The following is a 21283-nucleotide window of genomic DNA, read 5'->3' as shown; positions in this document are numbered from 1 at the left end:
TTATTTTATTTTATTTTATTTTATTTTATTTTATTTTATTTTATTTTATTTTCAGCACAACAGTATTCATTGTTTTTGCACCACACCCAGTGCTCCATGCAATCCGTGCCCTCTCTAATACCCACCACCTGGTTCCCCCAACCTCCCACCCGCCCCCCGCCCCTTCAAAGCCCTCAGATTGTTTTTCAGAGTCCATAGTCTCTCATGGTTCACCTCCCCTTCCGATTCCCCCAACTCCCTTCTCCTCTCTAACTTCCCTTGTCCTCCATGCTATTTGTTATGCTCCACAAATAAGTGAAACCATATGATAATTGACTCTCTCACCTTGACTTATTTCACTCAGCATAATCTCTTCCAGTCCCGTCCATGTTGCTACAAAAGTTGTTTTATTTTTTAAAGATTTTATTTGACAGAGAGAGTACAAGCAGGGGGAGTGGCGGGCAGAGGGAGAAAGAGAAGCAGACTCTCCACCCAGCAGGATGCCTGCGCAGGACTCTAGGATCATGACCTGAGCTGAAGGCAGATGCTTAATCCACTGAGCCACCCAGGCACCCCGAAACATGGTCTTTAAAGTATACCTCACCTGGCGATTTGGATAGAATACTGCAGGAAACAGCTTCAGAGGGGAAAAGGATAATTTATGCCAGTGTTTATATCTTATATGAATATTATATATAAAATGTGTTTATAAGTAAATATACATTAACAAAATGGAATAACATAAAGTGATTCAAAATGATAAACCCACACACCAGTAATATCTGGACATAAATGCATGAAATGCAGAAGGAAAATCCTGTTGCAGTCCCTGTTTCAGGGGTATAAGGAAGCACAAGACTGTTGGTTGTTGCCTCAGGGGCTTGTCAGGATACTGTAGGGTAGGAAAACAGATGATGCTGAGTAAGTTGTGATTAAATAAGGTAGTTTCTGGTAGTCAGTACTATGAAGAAAAATAAAGCTGCAATAGGATAGAGAGGGATTTTAGGCCTGGGGGGAAGGATGGTAGGGAGGAGGACTGAATGGGTTGAGCCATCAGGGTTATGAAGGAGGCAGCCCAGTGGGGGTGGAGAAGGAGTGTTACAGGTGGAGGGAGCAGCTTAAGGGTGTCAGAATAATTAGATGTCTGTTTGGATTATAGTAGAAACTAAGTTACTTTGGAATGGTCTAAATAGCTAGGTTCTATGGTTTAAAAAATTTTATTTTTAGTTATGAAATTATGGCAAAAATACAGAGTTATATAAAACAAACTACATTGTAAACAAGAACCAAGAACCATAAAGCAAATATCTACAGACTCACCACTAGGTTATGAACTAAAATACCTTTAATTCCTTTGTCATTTTCTGTGTGTCTTGCTGTCCTTGGTCCCCAGTGGTAAGTATTGTATGACTTTTGAGGTAATGATTCACTTGCTTTTCTATAATTTCGTGACCTGTGTATGAAATTCAAAATATAGTGTAGCTTGTTTTGAACTTTATATGAAAGAGCCATACTGTGTGTATTTTTTTGTGTGTGACTTCTTTCTGTCCAAGTTTTGAGAGTCATCTCTGTTGACATGTGAATTTATAGTTATTTTTACCCTATAGTATATGGGTGTAATATAATTTTCAGTTCTATGGTTGATTGGTATTTGTTTTTTCCAGTGTTTGGCTATTATTGTGATTGTTCTGTTACAGATTTTCTAGTATATGTCTGCAAGTGCCCATGTGTTATGAATTTATCTTGGAAATTACTTAGAAGGACAATTTCTGGGTTGTACGATATCATCAAATTTACTAGAAAATGTCAAAGTACTTAAATAGTAAGTATTCCAATTTTTATTCTCTCTCTTTTTTTAAGATTTTATTTATTTATGTGACACAGAGAGAGAAAGTGACAGCAAGAGCAGCAACACAAGCAGAGAGGTTGAGAGAGGGAGAAGCAGGCTTCCTGCTGAGCAGGGAGACTGGGGCTGCATTCCAGGACCCTGGGAACATGACCTGAGCCGAAGGCAGATGCTTAACGACTGAGCCACCCAGGTACCCCCCAGTTTTTACTCTTAACCAGCAATATGTAAGGACTTCTATTTTCCCACATAAAGGATTACACTAGCACCTGGGCTTGCCAGACTAATTTTTGCCACTCTGGTGAGTGTTATTGAGGTATTGAGATTTTCATTTTCACTTACTACCGCTAATGAATTTGAGCACCTTTTCATGTGGTTATAGGCCATTTAGATTTCTTTAAGTTCCTTTTGTGAAGGGCCTATTCAAGTGTTTTGTTCAATTTTTTATTGGAATTTCTGCCTCATTGATTTATAGCTGTTATTTATGCCTCCTGGGTATGTGCTTATCTTCACTCTTTTAATGTCTTAAACATTTTTAAAGTTTAACACAAATTCCATTAATCTTTCGATGTTATCTATGGCTTTGTAACAAATCATTCCCAAACCTAGTGGCTTAAAGAGCAGCCGTTTATTTATTTCAGTCTGGACTCGGCTTGTCTGGATGAGTTCCTGCATAGAGGGCAGGAAAGCTCTGCTTCTGTGGGCTGGCCATCTGACCACGGAGACAGTAAGTCGGGGACTGGGCCAGAGGTCTGATGAACCAGTGGGCTAGCTTGGGCTTGTTGACGTGGAAGGCAGAGGGTTCCAAGAGAGTTGAGCAGAGGTGTACAAAGTTTCCTGAGGTGGAGGCTCTAAATTAGCACAATGTCACTTTCACTACATCCTGTGGGCCATTAAGACCAGCCTAGATTCAAGGGGTGGGAAGAGAGACTCCCCCAATTGCTGGAGGGGTGGCAGAGTGACATCAAAAAGAGCAGTGCCGGGGGCGCCTGGGTGGCTCAGTGGATTAAGCCGCTGCCTTCGGCTCAGGTCATGATCCCAGGTCCTGGGTTCGAGCCCCACATCGGGCTTTCTGCTCAGCAGGGAGCCTGCTTCCTCCTCTCTCTCTGCCTGCTTCTCTGCCTACTTGCGATTTCTCTCTGTCAAATAAATAAATAAAATCTTTAAAAAAAAAAAAAACCCCCTCCTGGAGGGGGGGAAAAAAAAAAAAAAAAAGAGCAGTGCCGGGGCACCTGGGTGGCTCAGTGGGTTAAAGCCTCTGCCTTCGGCTCAGGTCATGGTCCTAGTGTCCTGGGATCGAGCCCCACATCGGGCTCTGTGCTCTGCAGGGAGCCTGCTTCCACCTCTCTCTATCTGTCTGCTTCTCTGCCTACTTGTGATCTCTGTCTGTCAAATAAATAAATAAAAAAAAAAAATCTTTAAAAAAAAAAAAAAAGAGCAGTGCCTATATGGAGGGGTGGAGAATTGTCTCCATGCTTGTAGTCCATCACAATTTACCTTACGGTGTGTGCTTTTTCCCCATGTGCCAAGGGTAAGAAATTACAATCCTGTATTATCCTCTTAAAGTGTTGTGATTTAGCCTTTCACATTTATTTCTTCCAGTCTCTTCTTTATTTTAATGAGAGAAAGGATTTGAGCAGAGCAAGCAAAACATGAACTAGGTAGAGGGAGAAAGAAGTTTCAAAAAGCATGATAGTGAGGGGGTGTTGATAATAGGGGAGGTGATGCATGTGTGTGTGGGCAGGGGGTCTTTGTGCCTTCTGCCCAATTTTGCTAGGAATTTAAAATTGTTGTAAAAAATATAGTTTTCTGGAACACCCGGGAGGTTCAGTCAACTGAGCATCTGCCTTGGGCTCGGGTCATGATCCCACAGTCCTGAGATCGAGTCCCATGTTACGCTCCTTGTGCAGCAGGGAGCTTGCTTCTCTCTCTGCCTGTTCTGCCTGCTGCTCCTCCTGCCTGTGCTCTCTCTCTGACAAATAAATGAATAAAATCTTTAAAAAAAATACAGTTCTTTAAGAAAAACATTAAGAAACAAAACCAAGCCATGACAGTAGCTGAAAGAGCTGATGAGCATGACTAGAAAGTTGGAGAAGTGAGAGAAACTGCTGGGGGTCACTGGGGTCACTGGGGGAGCCTTTGTACTTAATGACTGGATGTAAAGAGTTGGTAAAAGATAAAAAAATCAGATAGCATTTTCTTTTCTTTCTTTTTTTTTTTTTTTTTAAGATTTTATTCATTTATTTGACAGAGATCACAAGTAGGCGGAGAGGCAGGCGGAGAGAGAGGGGGGGCAAGGAGGCTCCCTGCCCAGCAGGGAGCCTGATGCGGGGCTCGATCCCATGACTCTGAGATCATGACCTGAGCCGAAGGCAGAGGCTTAACCCACTGAGCCACCCAGGCGCCCCCAGATAGCATTTCCTAATGTAACAATAAGAATCTTTTGCTTTTGTTCCTTGTTTAGTCAATGACTAAAGTAAAAAAGAAAATTGCTTCTACTATCTCATTAAAAATAGTCCTCAGTGTTTTACATTCTTAGCTTCCCTTTCTTGTCAATATTTATTATTTGCATGAGTACTCTGACCAGCAGTTATGGATTGCATTTTATTTTTTTCAACTTTTCAATTTTCTTGACATGAAACTTCAACACAATGTGGATATTCACAGTATTGAGACAGGAAGTGTAAGGAGTACAGGAGTCACTGAGCAGCTTCTTAGAAAGTGCTTTAGACCAGTGGCAGGATTATATCCTGGGCAGGGTATGGCTTTGTGCAAATAGTGCCTGAATAGAATCAAGCCTTTGCTATTGCAGTAACTGTGTAACTTTGTGTAAATTATTTAACATCTCTGAGCTTTTGCACCCCATTGTAAAATGAAGGTAATCTTTATTTTGTATATGAGTATTGAATGAGATAAAATTACCTAACATGATCTATGGCCCATAAAATAAATGTTACCCTATTTTAGAAGTAGAGTTTTCCATTTTTAAGGTTTTTTTTCTTTGTACATACTTCCTATTAATTTTTTATTGAGGAATAGTTGTGTTAGTATCAATATAGTGATTCAGTATTTATATACATTATGATGTGATTGCCACAATAAGCCTAGTTACCATCTGTCACCATGCAAAGTCATTACAGTATTATTGACTATATTCCTTATGGTATACTTTACACCCCTGGGTGTTACTTATTTTATAATTGGAAGATTGCACCTCTTAGTTCCCTTCCCTATTTCATCCATCCTCCCCAATCGCCTCCCTTCAAGTGACCATTAGTTTGTTCTCTGTATCAGAGTCTTTTTCTGTTTTGCTTTTTGTTTGATTTGTATTTTTATTCCACATATAAATGAAATAGTGTGATATTTGTCTTTCTCGGACTTATTTCACTTAACATAATGCCCTCTAGTTCCCTCTATGCTGTCGCAAATGGCAAGATTTCATTCCTTTTTATGGCTAAGTAACATTCCATTGTATATATAAACCACATCTTTATCCACTCATCTATCAATGGACATTAAGGCTGCTTCTGTGTCTTGGCTATGGTAAATGAAACTGCGGTGTCATTTTATACTACTTTTTATTAATCTGCAGTTTAAAAAAAAAAGAACCTACAGGTCTTTTGCAGAATAAATTCTTCCTACCATTTAAGCTTGGCCTTTAGTTACCTCCATGCTGCTGTTTTCTATGAAAACTCTTTGATCCTCCTGGGTTTCTCTGGCTGGAGTTTGCCAGTCAGTTAAGGGCATCTGACTGGCTGACTTTGAGCTTTGTTACTTTTATATTTGAAACCTTGGCATCCGGCCAGTTCTCATACAGCCCTGGGAGAACCCGTCAGGTGTGTGTGTTCCTAATCATAGCGTGAACTTTTGAATTGGGCAAGTTGTGACCTGAGTGCGCAGCGATAGGGAAAGAGCTTTGGGAAATGGGAACAATGTGGAGCAGTCACATCTCTGAGGAGGAAGAGGGTGGGGGAGGGAGTAAACATTTCTTCAGCACCTGTTCTGTGCCAGAGTCTAGAAGCAAAGACAGAAGCATCCCAGAGCGTGCCAGATTGAGGGCAATGGACCCCTTGGCAAAGGAGTTAGGTTGTGCCTCCTCATAGATTGGGTGGAGAGCTCTACAGCTCTGGTGATCTTAGGAGGAATACATTTCTTCTAAATCTGGACTTAAAACTCAGGTTACCATAAACTTTTTCTTTCTAGGTCTTTCAGCAGCCCAGCGGAAGTTTGCACATTCACTCAGAGACTTTAAATTTGAGTTTATTGGTGATGCAGAGACAGATGATGAACGCTGCATAGGTATGTAAAGGTGAGGTTTATGGTTTGCCTTCCTTTGCTTTGGCCACCAAATAATCATAACTTTCTTTTTGTAGATGCTTCCTTACGTGAATTTTCTAATTTTTTGAAGAATCTGGAAGAGCAGAGAGAAATTATGGTGAGTTGTGGGATATAAATTAGTAAATTCAGCTTCAAGCAGGGAAAATCTGGGTTTAGAAGCTGGTTCTGGTAGAAGTTTTTTTTTTTTTTTTTTTTTTTTTTTAAGATTTTATTTATTTATTTGAGAGAGTGAGCAGGGGGAGGAACAGAGGGGGAAACAGACTCCCTGCAGAGTGCGGAGCCTGACTATGACAGTTTGGGGCTCTGTCCCAGGACCCTGAGATGATGACCTGAGCTAAAATCAGAAGTCAGATGTTTAACCAACTGAGCCACCCAGGCGTCCCTCTGGTAGAAGTTTTGATGCATTTATCTCCAGATGAAGTAACACCTAATAGTGGAAAGAGCCCTGGATGACACTTCAGGAGCCTGGATTTCTAGTTTCACAGTGGTGCTGACTGCAGTAAGATCTTGGACAAGTTGCTGGACTTCTAGAACAAGGCCGTTTCTCTATCCATGAAATAGTGGTTTGGACTATAGCAGTGTTTCTAGATTTTTGTTAGCAGTGGAGCCCTTTTGTTGAAATCGAGTCTCAGGCAGAACATTCATGTACCCAGAAGATGAAGGCAGAAAAGCTTATGTAGAGGCAGAGGGACAGCAGAGCAGTGTTGGAGCCTGACTCGTACTTCGGCAGATTTTATGTTGTATGATGGAGGAGAATTTGGGCCTGGTAGTCTTCAGAATCCCACTTTGCCTTGAGATTTGTGATCATGGTAGTTCATCATACTAGCTGCTCTCCACATGCCTGGTGCTATGCTGAGTGCACTGAGGGGGTGATTTCATCTAACAAACACTCAGCAATGGATTTGGAGGGTATTGAATCATATTTTCTCACCATTTTTAAAAGCATCCCTCCTAATATCTGTTATTCAATAAAGATTCATAGTCGAATTGCCCCCCAGATTATTATATACCATCTATTCTCACTGGTGTTTAGACTTTAAAAAGTGACGACAATTTTTTTATGTCCTTGAGAATGAGTACTAGCTGGAATTATGTTCAAGTGTAAGTGTATGAGTAGGTTCAGATGTGGTTATAATAATAATACTGATTGTGATAGCCAAGATAGCCTTCACTCTGACTGGTACTGGTTTAAGCTGTGAACTTAGTATTTCATCTAATTCTTGAGTAAACCCTGGATATAGATTCTGTTATTGCCCCTGTTTTGCCATTGAGGAAACTGAAGGGTCGTGCCTTGCCCGAGATCACAGGGCAGCTGAGGAGTAGAGACAGGCACTCTGAACCACCCGCCATTTTGGCGAGCTTCCTAGTTGTTACGGTAATTAATCTTGCCGGGGGTGGTGGTGGTGGTGGTGGTATTTCTGTCTGGTTGAGTGGCAGGAGAGGAAGAAGTAGTGGGAGAGTATTGGTTTTTTATTTAAAAGTGATGGGGAGGGGCGCCTGGGTGGTTCAGTGGGTTAGGCCTCTGCCTTCAGCTCAGGTCATGATCTCAGGGTCCTGGGATTGAGCCTGGCATCGGGCTCTCAGCTCAGCAGGGAGCCTGCTTTCCCCTCTCTTTCTGCCTACTTGTGATCTCGGTCTGTCAAATAAATAAAATCTTTAAAAAAAAAAAAAAAGTGACGGGGACATATGGCCTCTAAAAGCCTCAGTATAATTTGCACTGTACCTTACTTCCTGACATAATGTCCATATATGGTAAATATTGTAGAGGGCAGGCGAAGGTACTGTGGTCCTGTTAGGTTTTTCGGGGACAAACTGACCTATTCAGTGATTATTTGTGTGATCCTGAGTCATTGACTTTTAGCAGTTTAGGAAAGTCTAAATGTGATAGTGAATAAAAATTGTGCTGCGACATTACCTGTCTACAACACAGAGTGGGTGTGTTCTTAGTTTATGTGCATAGGTATCAGCTTTTTTGTTCTCAGCCCTCCTTGATACTTAATTGTTCTTCTGGGATCCTCAGCATTCTGCACATGCACATTTGATCTGCTTCTGTGTTCCAGTTACTGTTTAGAATCTGAGCACACAGAGGCAAACTGAGCAAGGTCCCTCATGGGAGTTGCATCCTGGGAAGGGGAGGTGATAAATAAGCATATAATATAGGTCAGGCAGTGGTAAGTCCTACAGAACGAAATAATGTAGGGTTAGTAGTCAGAGTCAGAGAGTGGGACGGGGTGCTATTTTATCTGCGGTGGTGAGGGGAGGCCTCTACTGCCGAGAACTGTGAGAGGCGTCCCGGCATTAAAGGGAAGAGGGTTCTGGGAAGACTGGTGCTGGACTTTAGCTCCACTGAAATACTGTGTGACTACTTCCTGTCTTGATGTTCTGTTTTTGTCTCATGTTCCTTGAGATGAACGTGGTCTTAGCTCCAGGCTGTCTGATTTCTATCAGACAGCATGGTTCTCAGAGCTATTCGTAGCTGGCATCTTGACTTAGTCTTCACCTATGATGGGAGTTGATAGGGTCTCTTAGATAGGGTGAGGATGGTGGGGCTGGGTTTCCAGTACAGGATAGAAGTAGGAATAGGATGTTGTCTGCACAAGGTCATGAACCTCAGGGAGGGATGGGACAGTATGTTACCACCCATCTGGGGGAACAGCAACTCTTGTTGCATAGCCCGAAACTCTTCAAAACCAGAAAGCAGTTTGGGGTGTGGGGGTGGGAGGGAGAAGCTATGACCAACCATAGAATTAAAAAGACACCTAATGCCTTTTTATTTCTTTTTTTCTTAAGCTTTTCAGTTTGGAAAATTTTGAGCATGCATGAAAAGTAGAGAGAAAAATATAATTAAACTATGTGTGCTCAATATTCAGCTTCAATTGGTTGCCACACAACCAATCTTATTTCTCCTATATGTGTTACTCCCTGTCCCAGTGAGTTTGACAGAAATCCCATTATCCTGTCGTTTCATCCATAAATACTCTACTACAGAGCTCTGAAAGGTAATTCTTTTTGCTCCATCGTATCCTTGACACACTTAAAGACAAGCAGTTAATTTCTTAATATTACAAAGAATTAGGTTGTTTTCAGATTTTTCTAATACTCATTTACATCCTCCTTTAGCAGTTGGTTTGTTTGAATCTGCCTCCAAACACATTGCATTTGATTGATAAGTTTATTTTTCAAAGATTTTATTAATTTGAGAGAGAGAGACAGAAAAGAACGAGTGGGGAGTGGGGAATGGCAGAGGGAGAAGAAGAAGCAGACTCCCCACTGAGCAGGGAGCCAAACGCTGTCTGGATCCCAGGACTCTGAGATCATGACCAGAGCCAACGGCAGATGCTTAACTGACTGAGCCACCCAGGTGCCCCTTGATTGATAAGTTTCTAAGTCTCTCTTAAATCTGTAAGTTTTTCTTCCTCCTTTTTTCCTTTGAAACGGATTCCTGATATTTTTAAATTCACTTTAAAATACCTTTAAAATAGTACTACTTCCTAAGTTATGGGTTAATAACAAAATAGTAAAAACAAAAGAGTTTGATATTTAACCCATATTGCTGTTCTTTCGGTGTTTCTGTCTAATCTTGATCATCAGGTGTCACTTTTTCTAACCAAGAAAATTACATAGAGTCATGGCTACCTTTGTTTTTTTTTTTTTTTTTTTTTTTTAAGATTTTATTTATTTATTTGACAGAGAGAGATCACAAGTAGACGGAGAGGCAGGCAGAGAGAGAGAGAGAGGGAAGCAGGCACCCCGCTGAGCAGAGAGCCTGATGTGGGACTCGATCCCAGGACCCTGAGATCATGACCTGAGCCAAAGGCAGCAGCTTAATCCACTGAGCCACCCAGGTGCCCCTTTTGTTTTGTTTTAAATAGCTTTGAACATTTAGTAAAGAAAACTTGATGGTTTATTAGACACTAGCCTTAAACTTTGAATAAGATACCTCTGTCAGGAAGTGTTCAGTGTGGCTTTGGAGAATAGCTGGTAAAAGTGAATTAAAATCTATTCCACTAAGGGGCACCTGGGTGGTTCAGTTAGTTAAGCATCCAAAGTACTCTTGGTTTCTGCTCAGATCCTGATCTCAGGGTCATGAGATTGAGCCCTGCATCAGGCTCTGCACTCCCATGCTCTCTCTCTCTTAAATACATCTTTTTAAAATTATGTATTTATTTATCCTCTTAAACCTTAAAAAAAAACTCTTTTCTACTAAGTGTGATAACACAGGTATAGATGGGGTTGCATGAAGTGGAGAAGAGCTAAGTCTGTGCTTGTTAGGAAGGACTTTGTAGAAAAAGTTGTGTTTGAGCTGGAGTTTGTGGAGCAGAGGCAACAGAGGAGGGCCTTCGTATGGTTTAAGAAGTTCATACCTCCCCAACATGTGACAAAGAGATGAGGAAGGTCTTTAAGTAGTTAAATGGGAGCCGGTGTATTGTGAAAACTTTTAAAAAACTCTTGTTTGACTTAAAATTACTACACATAGGGGTGCCTGGGTGGCTCAGTTGGTTAGGCATCTGACCCTTGATCTCAGCTCAGGTCTTGATCTTAAGGGTCATGAGTTCAAGCCCCACATTGAGTTCTATGCTGGGTGTGGAGGCTACTTTAAAAAATGGATAAAGAGTACTATGGTTATCAGTACTATCATTACAGTACCTCATTTTCATCTTTTATGTGACATAATGAAAAACCTACATTAAACACATGTTAAAGTTATTTCACACCAGCAGTACAGAGCCACATATTAAAAAAGGAATGCCAAATGACAGCTGTAAAATAGAGGTAGAAACATTCTAAAATTGGTTCCAAGATTTAACAAAATCTTAGTGGTCACTTAATCTTTAAAAGCAATCAGGGGCACCTGGGTGATTCAGTTGGCTAAGTGTCCGATTCTTGACCTCAGCTCGGGTCTTGGTCTCCGGGTGTGAGTTCAGGCCCCACCTTGGGTTCCATGCTGAGCATGGAGCCTACTTTAAAACAAAAACAAAAACAGGTAGTATTTTTTGAAGTCATAAATTAAATGATGTTGTACCATAATAATTAGATATTCATAATTAAGACTGAGTCATTGAAATGTGAAAAGATATTTTAAATCTAGTGTTTTAGAAGGCAAAGGCCAATGTCAGAAAACTTTATAAAGCTTTCCATTTCTTAAATAAATGTTAAAATAGGACACTTGGCTTTAGGAATAAAGTCATCAGACTAGAAGCTCAACAATAAGAAACAAGTTCTTCTTTGTTGGTTTTGAGCCACCCCCCCACCCCCGCACGTGAGACTGATCTTTATCCCTCAATAGGCTTAGATATAAATAGTTCAACAAATACTGTGTGTCTACTACATGCCAAACACTGTGCCAGGTGCTTTAAAGACAAGGGCATAGTTCCTACCTTCATGTGGTTAGCTGTCCATTGGGAGAGACTGCTCAAAGCATGCTATGTGGTAACAGAGTTATTGGGGAATTCGGGGAAGGCATGTTGGGGACACCATTTCATACCTGAGTTGACAGAGTTGGGAGCTATCCAAGTAAGAAAAGATAGAAGTGAAGCACTAGTTTCTTCCCTGTGAGGAAAACCGATAGAATTTGGGAAACAGGGAGGCATCTGTTTGCATATTTCCCACTGGTGTCTGGCTCTGTGGCTATTAAAGCCAATTTTGTTGGGGAGGGAATTGGAAAGAAGGCCAGTCTGGAAGTCAGAGTGTTTCCCCCCAGCCCCTGCATGCAAGTCCAATTTCTGTGAATGGATGTGTCATGCCCCTTAAAAGGCCAATATTGAGTTTTTCAGGGTAGTGTTTTCAAGTGAGTAGTTTTTACTGATAATTTTCCTAGCCTTGACTGTGTAAGTGAGTAACCTGACTTGGGGAGCTTGGTACTATTTGTGGCCAGAATTGCTGAGCTCATTTCTGTGCATGTTCTCCAAGGAAAGTACTGTGTGTTTCACAGCCAGAATTCTGGAGATGTTCTCTCTGGCATGGCGGGACATGGTGTCCTTATCTGAGGTGGGCAACTGTCCAAGAATTTAAGGACTTTGAAAATAGTGCCACAGGGTGTGTGATGCTCTTCTAAAAGCCCTTCGTGCTGTATTTACTTCTCTACATGGGTTCTTTGATCATAACTTTTTTGCTTCTGTCCTTTTCCTAAACATGTTTCTGAGGATTGAGGAAAATCAGGACAGTTGTGAAAGGCCCAGGGGTTGAGGAAATCTTCAGGGAAGAGGGGATGCCTGGAGAGAGAAGGCAGAGCTTGCCAGATGGTGCACAAAAGGCACTTGCCTCTCGTCCCAAGGGGGCTGGGCGCCTGCTGGGCTGCCAAGCAGGGTGAAGTGCCAACAGCGTCTTACACACCAGCTGCATCCCTTTTCCTCCTTGAGCAAGATGACCCTGTTTGCTGTTAGGAATTTTGGTGTTACTTAATCTGTCTTTAGCTTTACTTATGAGTTCTTGAAATGTGACAAGTATCTCAGGCATTACATGCCATTGGGAAGATTGTGTATTTAGTTTTATCTTATTTTTATAGTACATCAAATCTATTTTAAACAGTTCTTTTATGTACTCTTTAGGCTTTTGAGACCTCCTCTTCCTTTTCTTTTTTCTCTCTCCCATGTTTTTCTACACCACAAATTTCACTCTTGTGAAAAGTAAGGTAGGGAATACTTTCTGGGTGATTATGTCCCCTTAAAGAAGGCTCTGGGCTGAAATGTACCGAAGGCTTTCGTAAATCGTTTAGGTGGTTCCAGGCAAGACACAATGGCATGTTTCCTCAGCACTTGCCTACTTGTTTCACTCCTTTCTCATCGTTCTTTCATTGTTTCAAGTGTCTCACAGAGTGATGTGCTTAAGTGATTTCTATACCTTTTAGGGTTTTTGATACAGATTTTTGCTCCAAACTTCCTATTTTCTTTTTTCAAAAATGTGTCACGATATTGTTAAAATAACATGTTGGTAAAAATGAACTTTTGGGGAGCAATTTTCATGCTGTCTTTTCATCAGTACACTCTAGGGCAGTGGTTCACAAGGCATGCTGCACATGCTAACTCCGGGGCCCCATCCTAGACCTACTGAATCAGGAACTCTGGGGTGCAGCCCCTCAGAGTGTGTTTCAAAAAGCCTTCCAGGTTATTGTGAAGCATGCTTAAATTGGAACCACTGGCTCAGGGTGCCAGTGAAATCTCCCCTGGCATTCCTAACCTTGGAGCTAGAGCAGTCTGAAAGTTGGAAACGCTGTAAATTGCTTTTTGATGACTTTCTCTTTACCAGGAGGTTAAACTAGATTTTAGAAACTTAAGCTTGGGGTGCCTGGGTGGCTAAGTGGGTTGAGCCTCTGCCTTTGGCTCAGGTCATGGTCTCGGGGTCCTGGGATTGAGCCCCGCTTCAGGCTCTCTGCTCGGTGGGGAGCCTGCTTCCCCCTACCCCTCTGTCTGCCTCTCTTCCTACTTGTGACTTCTCTCTCTATCAAATACACAAATAAAATCTTTAAAAAAATAAAAAACAAAACAAAACTAAAAAAACCCTAAGCTTTCGTGTGTCGTTTCCAAAGAATTTTGAACTATATCTAGTTTAATTTCATAGAACAGGTTTCTGCTGTTAGGATTTTAGTGTTACTTAATTTGTGTTTAGCATTACTTATGAGTTCTTGTAATGTGGTAAGTACCTAAGGCATCATATGCCATTGGAAAAATTGTACCTTTAGTTTCATCTGATTAAAAATGTTATATTTTATGTGGTACATCAAACCTGTTTTAATCAATTCTTTTAGTTAAAGTGACTTTTTTTTGCATGAAGTTCTGATGGAAAGCATATTCAGATGGGGAAAAATCCATCTTGAACTTACTTGTGAAAACTTTTCTCAGTTTAGTTGAAAAGTTGTCAATGACCTAACTTTATGAAGAATTTCACTCCTTGGAACTGACCCTTACAATTTGACAACATCATTTTTTTTTCATATAAATCTCCCCCCCCCATCCCCGGAAAATCACTATAATTCAGTCAGATGCAGATGCCATTGTGAAACCTGTTTTCTAGGAAGATAGCTTTTGCCAGTTGGATTTTGACGAACCTAGAATCTTATAGAGGTTATAGTCTGAACTAACTCAAATCAGAATTCTAAAGTGAGTGAGGATATTTTAAGAGGATTGGGCTCCTTGGTGGACCCCTTTCCGTGGAAGGCCTTGCTCATGACTGGGTGTCCTATCTTGGTGACTCAGAGTCATCTGTGGTTTCGAAGCCTTGTCATCATCAGCTTCTACTTCCCTATTGAAACTTATGTTTCCTATATTTTATGTCCTTGGGCTCGCTCTCTGCTTCTGAGGAATCAGCTCTTCTGATAAACCAGTTACTACTGACATGAAAGAGCAAAGAGGACACACGGACTCCCCCTCATTCCCCCCCCCCCCACCAACCTCACACACACACCAACAACAGACGCCAGAATATGACCAGCCCACTCATTTCATTGTCTTATGGAGAGGAGTGTGGTTCCATTAGTGGGAATTAAGTTCAGCTGAATCTACAGTTTCGTGAGAGACATATTTTTTTTATTATTTTTTTAATTTTTTTTTTTAAAGATTTTATTTATTTATTTGTCAGAGAGAGAGAGAGAGTGAGCACAGGCAGACAGAGTGGCAGGCAGAGGCAGAGGGAGAAGCAGGCTCCCCACAGAACAAGGAGCCCGATGTGGGACTCGATCCCAGGACGCTGGGATCATGACCTGAGCCGAAGGCAGCTGCTTAACCAACTGAGCCACCCAGGCGTCCCGAGACATATTTTTGTCAGATCCAGTTATGAAGTACTCAAAAGTATGGCCTTGGCTCCTAAAACAAAGAGCTGAGAGAGCACTTAGGGAAACTTTTAACCTTTTTATTTACTGAAAGAAAAAGAAGGGGAACTGGAACTCAGTGAGATGGGGTGATTTGATCCACATCACTTCACAAAACGAGTTGGTGACAGTGATGAAAAGAGAATCTCCTATCCCCTGGCAGCCCAAGGGCATTGTTCTTTGCCTTTAGCCCCTGGTAAGATTTACCAACCTTTCCTCTACCTTTAAACATGGGTGAAATGGAAATGTATCCTTATAGCTGCCATTGATAAGGCAGCAGTCTTGAAGAAATGTGAATTTTGTTATTTCTCCTGTCCTGTTTGGACATGTGTAAACCACCCCCTCTGCCAACATTTCAATCAACAAACCACTTGGCCACTTAAGAAATATGAATTCTGGTTGATGTTTGAAAACTTTTCAAGGCCTTTTAGTTAGGTCAAAGAAGTGCCAGCATCAGTAAATACCTAAAGAGTAGGTGCTATCATCTCCGTAGAAGGTCCTGGGACCCATACCATAGTGGAGCAGCCCTTCAAGAAGTAACGTATCTCCAATATTCTTGATGGCACAGAGGAGAAAAAATGTGTGGGCAAAACTTGCTACTGGTGACAGAGATGAAAAGTGATTCAGAAGAGCTGGAATCTAAAGAAGTTTTAGAAATATCTTAGATAAATTTTGATTTTTTTTTAATGTATGCATGAAAGGGACACATGATATAAATCTACCAAAGAGCTCTTTCAATAAATGTCAAGGTTCTGAGTATTCAATTTTAGTCAAGATTTCATTAGCAGTATTTTTTCCATGATAGTATATGAAAAGGAGAAAAGTATATGAAATGTGTATTTCAAAATAGTATATGAAAAATACTGTCAATATTATTATTATTATTATTTTATTTTTTGAGAGAGAGAAAGTGCTTGTGAGTGGGGGGAGGTGCAGAGGGTAAAAGAGAGAAAGAATTGTAAGTAGGCTCCATGTCCAACCCAGAGCCTGACATGGGGCTCAATTTCACAACCTTGAGATCATGACCTGAGCCAAAATCAAGAGTTGGATGCTTAACTGACTGAGCCACCCAGGTGCTGCTGGAGTGTCTTGTTATTAGTGTCATGTTGGATTGAATGAAATATAGAAATTCCTTGGTGATGGGGATTACGAGAGGCCCAGGGCTATACCAGTGGCCATGATAGTGTAGTGGAAAGAATATGGATTTTAGGGGCAATGGCAGACAGGCACCTCTCAGTTCTACCACTGCAGGGAGTTGAAGGGACCATTGGGCCCAGGGGCTATATGGTTCCATCACTGCATTAGAATGAAGGCCATGCCTCCCACATGCTGCCCCCAGCCGGTGACCGAGACAGCAGGGGTACAAAAGCAGCTCATTCCTGGGGACCCTGGAGTCCTCTAACAGGAAGCCTTGGCTCAGGACTCCCCAATGACCTTGCTGAACCTTCCCTAGAACTGCCCTGCAGTCTAGCCTGTGTCCTCGCAATCATCTGACCTTCCTTCCCTCCCTGTCTCCTTCCCCTGGGGTCAGACCTGCATCACTGTCTGACAGCTCTTCCAGCCTCCCCATGTTCTCTCACAGATGTTTCCCCTAATACATTTCTGGCATTTTTCATCTGGTTGTTATGTCTGCTTCTTAGGGGATGTGGTTTAATACAGAAACAGATGGTTTTGAATGGAGATAATGTGTAGAGGAGCCTCAGCACAGGTATTCATGGTTCCTATTGTCACCATCAGCAGGGAGTATTGAATTTCTGTAGAAACTCTATTCTTCATGTTATCTAAATTTGTAGGCGAATCCTACCTCATTTGTACAATAAATATTTTTGAATGCTTGTTAGGAGCTGGGTGGTGTCCTAGCACCTGAGGATGCAGTGAGACGTTAGGTCCTTGTGGAGATGAGGCCCTCAGCTACTGACTGCTTAGTGGAGAACGAGAGAGCCTTTCTGCCTCCCGCACTCCTTTTCTGTCTCGGCCACTCCCACAGCCCAGGCACAGAAGGGCTGGTGATGAGTCTCTTTGCCATTGACCAAAGGTTTAGGCGTTCTTTTCTGAACAGTTCTTTTCTCCTCCTTCTCTCTGTCTTTCTCATATTTCCTTCATTCAATCATTTATGGCCTGATTTATGAGGTTCCATTAGGAGCTATGCCTCTGATTTACACTGTTCACTTCAGAAATTAAAATATTCTCTGGAGGCAGCTGGGTGACTCAGTCCATTAAGTGTCCATCTTCGGCTCAGGTCATGATCCTGGGGTCCTGGGATCAAGCCTGCATTAGGCTCCCTACTCAGTGGGGAGTCTGCTTCTCCCACTCTGCTCCCTCTGCTTGCGCTCTCTCTTACTCTTTCTCTGTCAAATAAATCTTTTTTTTTAAAGATTTTATTTATTTATTTGACAGAGATCACAAGTAGGTAGGTAGAGAGAGGGAAGCTGGCTCCCCACTGAGCAGAGAGCCCGACGCAGGGCTCGATCCCAGGACCCCAAGATCATGATCCGAAGACCGAGGCTTTAACCCACTGAGCCACCCAGGCGCCCCTAAATAAAGTCTTTTAAAAAAAATGAAATGTTCTCTTATTTAAAGCTAAAAAATAAAATTTTTAATTCTCTTGTGATACTTTTGCAGCTTTCTGTCAGTCTCCTCTTTCCCTCACTTTTGTGGCGTTTTATTGTTTCTCAGATTGTTCTGGCTGAGTATTTATTTAAAAAAAAAAAAAAAAAGCTACATCCTTATTGTCCCTCATGCACAGAGGGAAAGATCAAGGTTAAATCTCTTATTTAATGTCCTTATTAGGTTAATTTATTCATAATATACCCAATCTTTGAAGATTCTCAGTTTTTCTTAAGAATAATAAAAAAAACTTTATTGTTAGAGTCTATTTGATTTAAATAATTGGAGTAAAATTGCAACCTTTAATGAATGGCTTTCAAAATTGATGCAAGGCTTCCTTTTTATTTTTCCTTTCAAATAAACAGGAAGATATTTGTTTGTAGAAAAGAGACATTAAGGGAAGCTTAAACTTTTGTGATGTAATGGCTTAACTTTTTTGAGGGCAAGATTATGGCCAAATATTCAGGGAATTAAGCCAGAGAGAAGAAATTGTCAGAACCTCAGCTCAAATCCTCTGGTTTTGTTAGGCTCTGTTTAGAGTTCAGGACTGAAAGTAGTCAAAAACTCTAGCAACTTTTTATTCTTGGACTTTCGGAAAGCAAAGATGTGACTGATCTGGTGAAATTAGAATGTATATTTTATTAATTATAATTTCTAGCCTGTTAAATGGGACTGCTGTGGCCTAAAAGAATCCGACATTCAAGAAACTATTTCCCAATAATTGGTTCTTAATTTTCAGGTTTAAACTCTATAGAATTAATTTATTGCACCTCTGTACCTATGTCCCAGTTAGACCTTCGTATGTGGGTTTGTTAAGATTCTCACCAAGTTGAGCTGGTAATTTGAGCTACCACTGCTCTAAAATTTAATTTTGTTTTTATGTTAATTTTTTTCCACCAGAAGGATTAGCTTAGCTTGAGCTGTGTTCATAAATAAAATAACATCCAGGGATTTGTTTGGAAGTTAAAATTGCTTCTAGTGTGGCATTCCTTTTTTTTTTTTTTTTTTTTTTTTTAACACTTAACTGTGTTAAGTAGGTAGAGCAAGTGTTATTCTTTTTTTAAAGTTGAGAATATTCAGGTAACAAAAGAGAATTGCTTTTTTCTCTGGTCTAAAACCAGAACTGTTGGTTAGGACCAAGCCCAAATGAGAGAATATTGGCCTCTTGTCACTGTGACAAGGCTCTCTTAGCACGACCAATTAAATGTTTTCATTTCTTCTTAGCATCAGAGTCTTTTACCTTCTTTCTCTATTATTTTATCTACTAGAAAAATAGGAGGACTTCATTGTGCATTTTAATTTTCCTATTAGGACCCAAGTCTAGGTTGATGGGGGAAGGCTCAGTCCAGGGAGAGACTGGCTAGATGGAGAAAAAGAGAGACTGCAAAGGATGAGTGTGGATGGGGAGTAATCTAATTCATCAAAAACGATCTGGTTTAATCAGGTTAAAAAATTTATTTAAGAATTGAAGTGATAGTGCTGCATTTTGACAATTGTTGAAAGGTCTGCAATTTAAACAAATGTTAATGCTCTGTTAGTCTAGATTTTCAGTTGCAAGGTCTAAGTCTTCTGACAGAATGGGAATTAATTTAAAGAATACTTGGTAGTGCGCCTGGGTGGCTCAGTCAGTTAAGCATCTGTCTTCAGCTCAGGTCATGATCCCAGGGTCCTGGGATTGAGCCCCGTATCCGGCTCCCTGCTCCTTGGAGAGCCTGCCTTCCTCTCCCTCTCTCTCTCTCTCTCTCTCTCTCTCTCTCTCATGAATAAATAAATAAAATCTTAAAAAATCATACTTGGTAGCTTGCAGGATCTTTATCTGGTTCTGGGAACCAGGAATGATGGCCAGAGTTGCACTTGCAGAACCCAGTTTGGAGAAGAACGTCAGTACTATTTGCTGCAGGGTGTGCACAACATGGCATGTCCCAACAGTACCGCTGCCCCTGCTGGTGATTGTGGAGCAGCTCCTTCTGGAAATGATGGCGCTGCCACCCAGCAGAATCTCTGGTCACTAGTTTCTTGAAGCTCTAGCTTCCGAATTCAAGTCGGGGGTGGGAGCATCTCATTAGTGGAACTCTGGCCAGGTCCCACGACCTCACTACCAGGTGGCTGGGAAAACAAGTGTCTGTCATTTCCAGCTTTTATAATGGAAGGTGGACTGTTCCTCATTTGGTAGAATTCTCAAACATAGGAAGGTGTTTTAAGTGTTGTGTATCCCAAAGGGCAGATATGCACTACTTATAATGTTTATGCCTGATTGTATGGCAACACCGTTTTCCTGTGAGAAGATTAAACAAAAAATGTTTTGGGATGGCTCGAATGGACACACTTGTAGATATGCCTATGTTTGTCTACTAGATAATCATATGCCTACTTTCATGTAGTTGATTAAATATGTGGCAGTATTTTAAAATCAAATTTTCAAAAACATTTATTTATTTGTCAGAGAGAAAGTGTGCACATGTGCACACATGAGTAGGGGGAGGGGCAAAGGGAGAAGCAGGGAGTCTGACACAGGGCTCTATCCCAGGACCCTGGGATCATGACCTGAGCAGAAGGTGACTGAGCCACCCAGGTGTCCCTAAAATCAAATTATTGATGTATACTTTAGAATTTTTTTCCCCACTTCATAAAAAAGTTATTCCAAGTCTTGATCCCTTTTATGTTAGTATGTTTATCACTGATATACTCAGATTTTTTTTCGGCATACCTATCCAGAGTATTTCATGGCCACATTTGTCCGAGTTCTTTGAGATATGGCACCTTTAAAAAAATCCCTTTCTGATGCTTTCATTGGACATTTTATCTTAAGCTACAGGTGTTCATCTGTTGCACATTTGGACAGTCTCTTTTACAGATTTTGTAATACAGATGTATTTTCATGACTTAATCACTCATTTCTTTTAAAGTGATCTTTACAAAAGCACAGAACTCTTATAATTTGAGGTTTTCTCCAGAATAACTATATCTCTTAAATTTCTTAGCTTCCTCTTGTTTTTGTGACCCAGACACTTTTGTGATCTGAAACTAGGTGTGGTGGTGGGGTGAGGGGGTTAAGGCTAAGATTCCTCTAATAGTTCTTTGTTGATCAAAATAATGGAAAGGACACTCTTTAAGGAGACTGTAAGAATTCTTTTATAGGGTTAAGTCCTTTTTTCCCTGAGAGACAATTTTGGGAAGAATGTTTCTTATGTTCAGATATATATAATAGTTCCTTGACACCCTTTCTTGAGGTTCTGTTTCAAGAAGAAAGTAAGAAACATATCTTTGATACACGGTTTTTTGCTGCTATTCTTGATATGGGAGTTGGTAAGTAGAGTTTTCCCTTTATTGAAATGGGAAGTATCTGGAAGGTCATGGGAGAAAATAGTGGAAATTCTCCTTTGCTCTCAGATTATGCATTCCTCTGGGGTCAAGAACACTTGGAATCCAGGCTTAAAATAACGAGGGCCATGGGGAACAGACATAATTCCTTCTGTTTCATTAGACTCAGTCTATCCTTGTTAGTACTGAGTGATTAGAAAGGCATGGTTTAGTACTTACATGGACTTATTCACTGTTTTATCGAGACTGAGGCGTGAAAAAAATGTTACTAAAGATCTCATACAATGTAGTTTCCCCTTTTTACTGAATATGGGTTTCTAGGCCCAGGCCCCATTTTCTTTAGATTTAGAATCAGAACTTAGCCTTCGATCTCAAATGGGGAAACTCAA

General features: G+C 40.9%; 1 protein-coding gene across 1 annotated transcript in view; it reads left to right on the top strand.

The window, feature by feature from the left end:
• Positions 1-21283, top strand: part of LOC111154278 (Rho GTPase activating protein 10) — a 317626-nt gene that overhangs the window by 77003 nt on the left and 219340 nt on the right. The window contains exons 2-3 of the mRNA XM_022513786.1: positions 6029-6124; positions 6199-6260. Of these exons, the coding sequence (XP_022369494.1) occupies positions 6029-6124; positions 6199-6260 (158 nt within the window). The remainder of the gene's footprint in view (positions 1-6028; positions 6125-6198; positions 6261-21283) is intronic.

Source organism: Enhydra lutris, unplaced genomic scaffold (assembly GCF_002288905.1).
Source record: "Enhydra lutris kenyoni isolate GAN:26980312 unplaced genomic scaffold, ASM228890v2 scaffoldscaffold3, whole genome shotgun sequence".
In the NCBI taxonomy this organism is placed as follows: Eukaryota; Metazoa; Chordata; class Mammalia; order Carnivora; family Mustelidae; genus Enhydra; species Enhydra lutris.
This window is presented reverse-complemented; position numbering and strand designations above follow the sequence as displayed.